At 31.9% G+C, this 11,000-nt stretch overlaps 1 protein-coding gene across 1 annotated transcript; it reads right to left on the bottom strand.

Annotated features, from left to right (window-relative positions):
* Positions 1–1,151: 1,151 nt before the first annotated feature.
* LOC149093965 (U3-aranetoxin-Ce1a-like) lies at positions 1,152–2,082 on the bottom strand. The gene is made up of 3 exons (XM_089267278.1): positions 1,938–2,082; positions 1,771–1,852; positions 1,152–1,374 (listed from the first exon to the last, which is right to left on the bottom strand). The coding sequence occupies exons 1-3, from the start codon at positions 1,980–1,982 to the stop codon at positions 1,238–1,240; spliced, it is 264 nt and encodes an 87-aa protein (XP_089123404.1). The 5' UTR covers positions 1,983–2,082; the 3' UTR covers positions 1,152–1,237.
* Positions 2,083–11,000: the final 8,918 nt, after the last annotated feature.

Raw genomic sequence — 11,000 nt, forward strand, 5'->3', positions numbered from 1 at the left:
GAGGAAGTCGGATCTCCTTAGAAAATTGCCCCTGGCTAGAATCGATCATAGAATATGATCAAAATTAAGATAATCTATACAATCTATACATCTATACAATATATAAAGTCAAACTATGAAATTTTTGCGGGAAGATTGTGGCCAAACTAAGCGGGTTCTAAAGAAAATTTTCACATAGGATAAAAGCCATGATTAAACTACAATCGCAAAAAATAGTTCGAACTTTCTCGGAATTCAGGTTACTGAGAAATTAGCGTTCAAACAGGGTAGGGGAAAAAACGCAGAATCCGTATCTTTTACTATTGACTTTGGGGGAAAAACTTTTTGGTTATTCAGGTTGATGGTTTATTGTTGGATTAGAAGGATAAGTAAAACTGTCTTTCGAGTAAAGAGTTAAGTGAAAAATATGGTACCTTAACTGTACAAAAATATTTCATTTTGTTCAGCTGTATAACCAGATTTTATTTATTTTTTAGTTTTTCTCATTGAAGATGGTTTTCGTCAAGAACGCGAGTCTTTAAATATGGATTGAATTTACTGTATTTCAGTGAAAAAATTACGATCAGTCATGATCTGGGGTTCCACTTGTTTAAACACAGGACTAAACTAGAGTCCATTTTATTGTATCGCTTATAGTAACGGTGATATCGGCATTTAAAGTCGGAAACTTTGAAATGTTGGAATAATAAAATATATCTGATCACAACTTGTCTCCTGATTGACTATACTACTTGAAATATAAGTTCATACTGCATCTGTCTAGTGATTTTCAGACTGGTTGATATTTATTTTATTAAAGCAAGCTGTAGCATAATAAGAATGGTAGTGGAACTTAAACGTAAGATCTACCATTTAACGCGTGAATTTTTGTCACATCAAAAGGCCAATTATCTTGGAAATGCATATCGTTACACTATCCGCTCATTCCATTTTTGAAATGTCCATTAAAAACTACACTGGAAAATCATGCTTTGGCCTAACATGGGGTAAAAGATGAATGAAAATATTTCAAAAGTAAATTTTTATATAGATTAGATTGTGCCGAACCTGAATAATTAAGAATTTTTCTCTACGACAAATGATTTGGCTACAGACCACTCGACTTTAAATACCGATATCTCCGTTACTATAAGCGATACAATAAAATGGACTCTAGTTTAGTTATTTATTTAAATTATCTTAATTTTTATCATATTAATAATGGATTCTAGTTGGGGGTGATTCCCGAATTCCTCCTTTATTCAGCACATCTGCCTCTATCAGAACATTTTAAACCGTCTTCACATGGACAATCGTTTATATAGAAAGTAATACTTTTTCCAGGATCGCTACAGCGATAACCCTTAGTCCCTTTTTTTTGACAAATCTTTTCATCTGAAATTAAGAAAATAAATAATATACAATATTCAATAAGCTTTTTATGTACGCTTTTTATGTTATTTTATGCTTTAAATGTACGTTTTTCATGTTTTCTACCTGTTTGAAGTTCTAACTTGTGCACTGTTTATTCTAGAGAATTTTAGATCAAACAGGAAAGTGCTTTAAATTTAATTATCATATAAACTTGGGCTCAGTTTAATTCTAGGTCTTATTTAGAGAATGAGTTATATGGAGTTTGGAAGGCAAAAAGGTAAGAGTTATTATACTAACAATTGGTCTACTTTTTGCACGGTTTGGTGAATTTTCATAACCGAACTAATTCAAGCGGCATTTATAAGCGTCAAAGAGCATATTGACTTGAAAATGAAAACTGAAATAGCGAATTATTACCATTGCGATGAATGACACAACAATGACTTGTTCCACAATCCTCTTGTTTGCGACAAGTACCAAACAAATCTCCGAGTGTGTACTGTTAATAAAAGTCACAAAAAATGGATATATGATAACATTTACATTCTCTGCTGATTATGGAGATAAATTACAGTTATACTCACAAAAAATATCGAATGAAGAAAAAGAAACACAAAGAAACACTTCATATTGAGTACGAAATCAAACGCTTTATAACTATAGTATTTGGTGATTGAATGATATAAAATCCGCAATTTGCTGGCTTTATATGTGCGTTTTATTTGCACAGTTTTTCTAACAGGAGTCTAGAAATGCAAAGGCACCTAACCAATCAAAGAAGAGCATTTAGCGTCTTTGATAACCAAGGCAACGGATTCAAGAAATCCAAAGGCACCCGTCATTTTGAGCATGCTCAAGTACTTAAACTTTTTGCTTACATTTAAAAAGTTGATAATTTCAATAAATTGCAAGATATTAGATTTAATTTGGTTGATTTTCAGGATACAATTTTGCATTTTTGAGCTTTAAAGGACAAAATTTTTTATTGATAAATATCACATATTAACAGGAATGAGAGCTCATTTAATCAGCTAGAAGTCATAGATTGAATCACATTTGATTGTTTCATTTCTAATTCAATAAAGCTTCTAATTTCTAATTCAATTTTTGATTATTTTTGGTAATTTAAGATTGAATTGGCTCCATTTATCAATTCTTACCATGTTTCTTATATCAAATCCCACTCTAAAAATACTTAGATAATCATCAAGCCAGGTACGATTACAGCGTAAAGTGGGGGAATTGTGGGGGATCTCCTCAATTTGCTGAAAAACTCATAATAATATGCATTTTTAAGAAGATAATTAGATTTTTAACAAGCAAAATGAGCTGATTGATTCAAAACCTGATATTAACTGATTAACTCATTGTAATTCAAAATCATCAATAAACCTACAAAATGATTTTAAAAAGATCACAAAAAGTTCAAGTACATGAGCATGCGTAGAGTCGGGTGCCTTTGCATTTCTAGACTCCTGTGTTTTTCTATGCTCAACCCTTTTGAATATATAAAATATGGGACTGATGCGTTTAAAGAATATAAATTTAAAGACTTAGAATTGCAAATGTATTTAGTGCGTCAATCGCAATTCATCTAGTCAAATAAGCAGCGGAAACTGATATGTTAGCTGAGCAAACTCTTAAACTGTAAACATAAAAGGGGTATCTGCCACCAAAAATCGACCTTATTTGATTTTGAAAATAATTTGATCTTTTGGAAAAAAGTTGCATTGCAATGGAAACGAAAAGATTAACCTATTTTCTTTAGGCTGTTTCTAAAGCCCGGATTAAAAAACGACTTTTTCAAATGGAAAAACTGGTGAATTCGGTAGGAAAACTCTGTAATAAAGTGTCTTCTGAGGATAAGGCTTAACAGGTTGAAGTATTGATCAACCTGTGTGCTTTGAGTTGTTAAAAGGTGCCTTCAAGTTTGTTTAAATGTTACGGGTTACTAACGTTATGCTCGTCAAAGGGGTATCTGCCACCAAAAATCGACCTTATTTGATTTTGAAAATAATTTGATATTATGATAGGGGGGTTCAAAAAACACTGTTAACTTTTGTCAAAAGTCTTTTAGGATGACGCGTTCGGCCACAATCGCGCTTCAAAGTTGAAACAATTTTGGGTAATTTTTCGTAAACTTATCAAGCTAGAGTGCTGAAACTTGATATACATATACATATCAATGTACTCTAGCGATCTACAGAAGGAAAAAGTTCTACAATGCCTTGATCACGTTTTATCGCTATTAAGTCGTTTAACTTCGAATGAGTGTCAGATGGCTAGATCATGTTCAAAATTGATTTCGATTAGATCAACATTGTTCTTTTAGTATAAACAAAAAATGTACAACGGCTTTTTACGATATGACATTTATTTCGTCTGTTTCTAAGAGTGGCCTCTTTCTGGTCGGTAACTGATAACTTTTCAACCAGTTGACATATTGAAATGAGACTTACACCAATGCACTTAAAATTAACTGTAAAGTACTGGATAAAAAGTTCAAGACCATTCAAGGTCATTTTCAAAATTCATAATTTTTGGTAGGACGCATAATTGACCATGGTTTTCTGTAGATCGCTAGAGTACATTGATATGTATATGTATATTAAGTTTCAGCACTCTAGCTTGATAAGTTTACGAAAAATTACTCAAAATTGTTTCAACTTTGAAGCGCGATTGTGGCCGAACGCGTCATCCTAAAAGACTTTTGACAAAAGTTAACAGTGTTTTTTGAACCCCCCTATCATAATATCAAATTATTTTCAAAATCAAATAAGGTCGATTTTTGGTGGCAGATACCCCTTTAATGAATATTAATAAACTCAACATTCTTCTGTTAACAGAGTTTAAGTTAATCGCGACTTTAAGTTTTATGGTTTGTTTTTTAAACACAAATGTTAGTCGATTCACTTATCAGTATTAGATAAATGCTTATTTCATCACTGAATTGAGGAAGCTGACGAACAATATTGGATCGGCATGGTCCAACACGATGACGCCACACTTCATTGCACTAAAAACAATCTCGATTTATAAAGTCAATTTTACAGTGAAAAGTAATAATTCGTCGTTCTGAGTTCAGTTGATCTTAATCCATTGACTTTTTTGCCATGGTGATATATTGAGGATAGGGTCGAATGAATAATCCTAGTGTCTGTTTTACATGAAAGCAAACTGATATTCTTTATTTTGATTATTCTTAAGCTAAGCATTAATTTTACCAGCCTCACCATTAAGCAACCCAATTGGATTTCCTTAAGCTTAACCCAAAGACCTTCATTACTTTCCTAACGATTTGATTCATCAACAGGCAACAGTCGAGTCCTTTATTGGAGTTAATAAATCATAATGAACCGCTTCAATTTTAAGAAATTTGTAGAATGACAAAAATCGAAATAGAAACAAGAAGTTGCACCATGTCAATGAACGATTTTGGAAATATTTTACTTCTGGGTGAGCTGATAAATTTATTTAATGCCCATTGTGTTCAGCATGAATCTTCGATTTCGCCTTAAACTTTTCGTCAATACTCTCTGCAGTTTTCCGTCTTTTCATTATCACTGATCAGTTTGAGTTTCAGGTTTCAAGTGATTATTTTCATGGCTGAATATTCATTTTTTATTCCTTGCTTTTCTCAAGATATTGTTTTCACTTTTCTTGGCAAACAATTTTCCTTCAAAGCCTTTTTCCTCTATCCATTTCATCTTAATCTTTGAGAATCACGTTAATCTTGTAAGCAAAATTTTCAACATAATTCTCATGAGCCAGTCATTCCTGTCTTCTTCCTACTCACAATCAAAATTCCTTGCAATTTCCATCAGCAACATTTTTGCTCTCATAGATTATCATTGAAATTTGCTCTCACCATCATTATGCATCTTTAAACATCTGAATTTGGTTCATCTTCAAATTTTGCGTCAACTTATCAGCAAATGTTGAAACCATTTGAGAATCATTATCCATTAAACCATCAATCAATCAGAATATTACTCAAGAATTGAAGACTCGAAAAGAAGGCAAAAGGTTAAAAGAAGAAGAATGTTTTCCCATTTAAACATTTCTGACAATTTATCATTCTTTTCTCTTACCTGACAATTCCAATTCAATTTCCACTGAATAATAAACTTCATAAAAATTCTCAAACCTTTCATTCCAAATAGATTCAAAGTGACTAAATTGTTTTATTAGTTCAAACAATTTACTATTAAAAGTCAGTCTGTTAACAACAAATGAAACAATAAACACTTTTATCACTAAATTGTTGAAATTAACAGCCAGTTGAGAGAAACTAAAAAAAGAAGAAAAAATAATTTTTAAATGTAAATGTTGGCCTTTTGTGAAATAAAATCAAGAAAAAAAGCAAATCCGAGTTTAATGAAAACGCATTTAATTGAGTTTCATGAATTGCAGTATAAATTGCAAGTTTTAATGTGCTAATCAATCACAATTATAAAGCAAAAGTCGAGACAAAATAATATTTGAACAAATGGAATGAGCAAAGAAAAGGAAAAATGGAAAAACTTTCACAAAGTAAACAATTAAATGTAAACGCTTGAGAAGGTCAACATGGAAAAATTAGCCAAATGATAAAGGTAATCATAGTGGACTCGCTCAGTGGGAGGGAGTGATGAAGAGAGGGTGAAAGTTGATGGTGATGAAGCACATATCGTTACAATAATCATTCAAGTCTTTGTTTACCCTCATCTTCATCTTCATCATCTTCTTCAAGTTACATTCCCATCAATCAAAATGTGCAAAAGAAACCCTCTGATTATTGCTTCTTTTACCTTTCAACAGCACCATTGAAACCATGTTTCTCAAGATGAACAAGATGATGATGATGATGATGTTTACAATGAGGTAAAACAAGCTGACTCTCTCTCTCTCTCTCTGTATCGAGAGTCGGTTTGTTGACTTGATTACGGAAGCTTATTACAGATTAAATTGTTAAAGGTTAACAAGTCTAACGATACAACTTATTTTAAAAGCTGATTCAACATGCTTTTCAAAGTGACTGTTTCAGCAAATTTTCAATCTTTTATTTCAACTTTTTTTGTTCAACTTGTTTCATGAATACAAGATGATGGTTCAAAGATGAAAGTTAATCATCATGAATGATGTTCACTGTTTGCTGTGAAAGGTAGTTTGTTTGCAAGAAGTTGCTTTAATTGCATTTGTGTAAAGTGAAAAGAGCAACATTGTAAATAAACAAGAATGACATTCAAATTAGTCTCTTGTTCACAATTAAAATAGAAGCTGATATTACCTTGGGTTAAGGTGGTTTCAGTTAAAATATAACCTGAGAGAATGAGTTAACAAGAAATTAAAATGAAGTAACAAAGAGCAAAAAGAAAGAAATGAGAAGCAAAAAGCTCGGCTTTAAGGCTTGAGGCTACCTTTGAAACAATATATTTAAACTCGGAAAGACCAAATAAATAAACATTTGTTGCCTACGTTAACAAATTAACGTTCAAAGATGATGATGATGAAACGGTGAGAGGATTGATTTGCAAAATTACAGGGCTTGGTGAGCTTTTTTGCTTCTTTTTCTTACCTGACAGACTGAGCACAACTAGCATTTAACTTGTACGAGTGTAACAACTCTATTAAGGGTATAAACTTGTATAATAAGGTTTGGCTCTTTTTTTTCCTGTAAACCATTTAATTTGCTTTTTCAGCTCTTTTGTTGTTCATTTTGCTTTTTTTGTTGTTTCTGTTTTGTTTGTTTTTTTCACTGTTTAATTGTACCAAACAAGCAGGTAAAAAAACCCAAATTGTATAATGAATGAGAGTGTAACTAGGCAAGCCTATCAATTGTTAATGAATAAATTTGGTTTGCTATAATTATGATTCTGATTTCAATTGGAAATTAAGAGGGTCAAAGAAAAAGATTTTCAGACTTTTCTCACTTAACAGTTGCAGGCCATTATTTAGGCACCTTTTTGATTAAGACGCAACCTTTAAATGAATTGTTGAAAGCTGTGGTTAGCTTTGGTAACGTCTGTGTTTAGTCAAAGCTCAACTGACTAGCTTGACTTTGGCTGTAAGTTTAGTCTGACTCTGTCTGGTTATTGCAATTGTTTTAGTTAAAATGAATTAATTTAAAAGCGAAGAAAATCGAGATTATCATAAACAAGCTTTCAACTTGACATAGAACTAATCTTGAGACCATTTTGGCAACAAATTTGACGAGAATAACGTTAGTAAAGCGTAACATTTAAACAAACTTGAAGGCACCTTTTAACAACTCAAAGCACTAAGGTTGATCAATACTTCAACCTGTTAAGCCTTATCCTCAGAAGACACTTTATTAAGACTTAAATCGAACGAGCTAAGAATGTATTATATTTGCTGATTTTCATCAACTATCTTATTCATGTTGAAAAACGAATTAATAATTATGAACTCGCGTAATGCGCCCAAGTCGAGCAGGGACCTAACCTACCCCACGAGGCTTAGGCATCTTGCCTCAGATGCCATATCTGGTTGGTTTCACGTCTTTATAGCTCAGTATAAAAGTTACTTGAACCCAGGTCGATTCAATTTCAATCCAATTTGCTACAAACTCACTCTGAAACTTCTTCAATTTTAATCTGAAACTTTTGTGTCTTTTGTATTTAAATATGACGATTGAAGTTCTTCACTCAGTTTTGAAATTGAATTTGCAAACACTCAACTTTGTATGTTCTTAATTTCCGTTGATTGTTGAAATAAATGATTTATCAGTTCACTTCTTCCCTTAGATAACTTACAAAAGGCAGGTTCAAATTTCGATTTCAATGCTTACAGATTGTGATACTTTCCAAAAAAGTCAATAAATCTTTGGTCCGTTTAGTTGTTTACAATAGCAATCAAAGTTTACAAATAAATTACTCGGCAATCATTAATAAACTGTCAATATTGTTACAATCTTAAATCATTGATTTATAAACAAGATTGAAAAGGTTGACTCAACAACAAAAAGGTAGAAACGGATTTGTTTTGAAAGTTGTTACAATAAGTAAACAATTTAAACTTTTTGCATTTCTTCAAACATGATTTGTTTTAAATGTAAATCAACAATAGCCAATAGTATCAATAATATCTGAATGACTGGGAATGACGAACAAGAATAAAAATTATTATTCCATGCATCATAATGAGAAGGAAAGCAAAAGGGAAACGGAAAAGTGTTTTTCAATCAAAGTTAATTTCAACATTTGACTTGATATTTTGAATGTTAACTTTTCACTTCTTTGCTGTTACACTTTTTTGCTCAACTTTCTTCTTCTTTTCAAGTTTAACTTGTCAACATTTTTTATGCTGTAAAACTTTATGTAATATTTCAATGAATGAATGAGAAAAATGTTTCTCTCTTCACTTCTAGTCAGTGTTGAACAAAAAAGGGCAAAAAAATAATGTGATTGTCAGAAAATGTCTTGTTGCTGTTTCTTTTGTAATATTTTTGACTTGAAAAAGTGTGAAAAAAGTGTCTAAAATCATCAAACCAAGTCTCATGATACAGTCACAAAAGTAAATGTCACTTGGAAATGAAAAGTTTTTTCTCTTCATATCAAGAAATACGGATTATAAATGAATGTATATGAATATGCAATTGGTAGTCTATTTGGGCTTTGCTTTGAATTAGTTTTGCCTTTCTTTACCAATTCCTTGTTGTTGTTGAAAAAAGTGTCATTGATTCTGTGAAAGGTTGACACATTTTGTTGTTGATGAAAAATTTTCTTCATCTATTTTTAATAAAACAAAATTGCAATTCAATTTCAACATTTTTCTTTGCCTCTCAACTTGTCTTGTATTATATCAATATTTATGTAAAAATTGAAATGACTCGGGAATATGAATTCAATTGATTCAAAAGAGTAATTGAAACGTTTACTTTTGGGCGAAAAGTTGAAAGAATTAATTTCTTCAGAATTGGTTTTAAGGTTACAAACGGAATTCGTCACGTTGTTCCCTCTATAAAGTGTCATAAAAGTATTAATATTTTAACTTTGCTCATCAATTCAACTTTTCAGTTTCAATTGCATTCAAGTTCGTTTAAAAAACTGTCTGCTGATCTTGATGAACCATTCAGTAGAGTATTTTCAGTTGTCGAAAATTTCCTTGGACAAGTTTCATTCTAAAATTAAAATGATCGTTACATAACGTGTAATGTGACTTCGAATCGAAATCGGTTCCATCAAAAAGGTAGAAGACTTTTGTAAATTTAATAGAAATGTTTTGTTTTTCTCAAAAATTTAATTGGTTATCATGAAATGTAAATATTCCGAATTTATATGAAAAGGAAAAAAGTTAAAGTGTATTCGATCTTTTTGAACTCAATATTTTTAGAAGTTTGCCTTTTCAGGCAACAAAGCCTAGTAAGATGCCATTTTTAGCATCAAAAACATTCGGTTGGTATTCAAGTGATCATTTGAGATTAAAAAATTGGACAAAAAATGTTGCACCGATTCGAATCAGAGAAATAAATTGATAAAACTTAGAAAGAAGTGAGAACAGAGTCAACAGATGTAAAAGCTGATTGAATCGTCTTGTATTGCTCTTGACTCTTTGGTTAATCCATACATCTAGCAAAGTAAACCAGTAAATAGACTACAAAATGTCTTGAATACAGAGCTTATTGGAATGCTTTTCTGTCGCTCTTTTCCAGTCCACTCGTTTTGATCTGTTGATAGCGATAATAGGTTTAGAAATTTTTTTACACTTTATTTAAAATGTCCTGTTCTTTTTGTCCACCATGTTGGCCATTTTGGTGATAATTTTTTTGTACTCTTTTACCAACTATTTACAGGTGATAATCCACTTGAAGAGCAAGTTTTTTTTTCGTTGACTGGACAATTTTCCCTTTTTGCACAGTTTATCAACTGCAATCGCCGCTGTTTGTTATTGTTGTTGTTGCACTTTTCAATGTGAACAGTAGCAAAGTCTGAACGATAAGATGAACAAAAATATCATCATCTCATGTCTTACGGATCAATGAGCCTGTCAACAACAACAGGATCGTTCAAAAGACTGTAATAATGGAAAGCTTCAGGCTTTGTAAACAATGGTAAACATGAACCAGTACATTGATGCAAATACATATAAATCATTTTATCGCTTTACAGGGCCAAACAGTAAAGCTCAATGTTGTTGAATCGGTCATCATAACCATCATGATGGGCATCACGATGCCTCTCCTAAGGGCTTAACCTGTCAACTCGTGGCAACTTTAAATTTCAAATTAAAGGCTCCCTCTAGTGAGGTTCATGTCTAATATTGCCAATGTCAAGTCTTCAACTTCATCTTCATCATCCTTTCTCTCTCTCTTCTTTTCCCTTCAACTTTTCTTTTCTTTCACCGGTCAAAATTGACAGTTTACCAAAGGTCATTATCATAACCTTTAATCAAAACATTGTGTTAAACATCTTTACTTTCCAGTCTATCAACATGTCAAAACTGTCCATTCAATTGAATACATGAACAACACCAGTAACACCAGCAATTGTAAAGCGCCACTTCACGAGGCCAACGTTTTACGAGGCAACTTTACATTCTCATGTTGATGGGCAATATGAGGAGGAGAAGGATGATGATGCTTGTCATGATCATCTTGATGTTTCCTCTTGGATCACAGCTAAAAGATTGATTGATGTCGGCTAACA

This window comes from Tetranychus urticae, chromosome 2, assembly GCF_039701765.1.
Source record: "Tetranychus urticae isolate SD_2017Ah chromosome 2, NJAU_TeUrti_SD_1.0, whole genome shotgun sequence".
Taxonomy (NCBI): Eukaryota; Metazoa; Arthropoda; class Arachnida; order Trombidiformes; family Tetranychidae; genus Tetranychus; species Tetranychus urticae.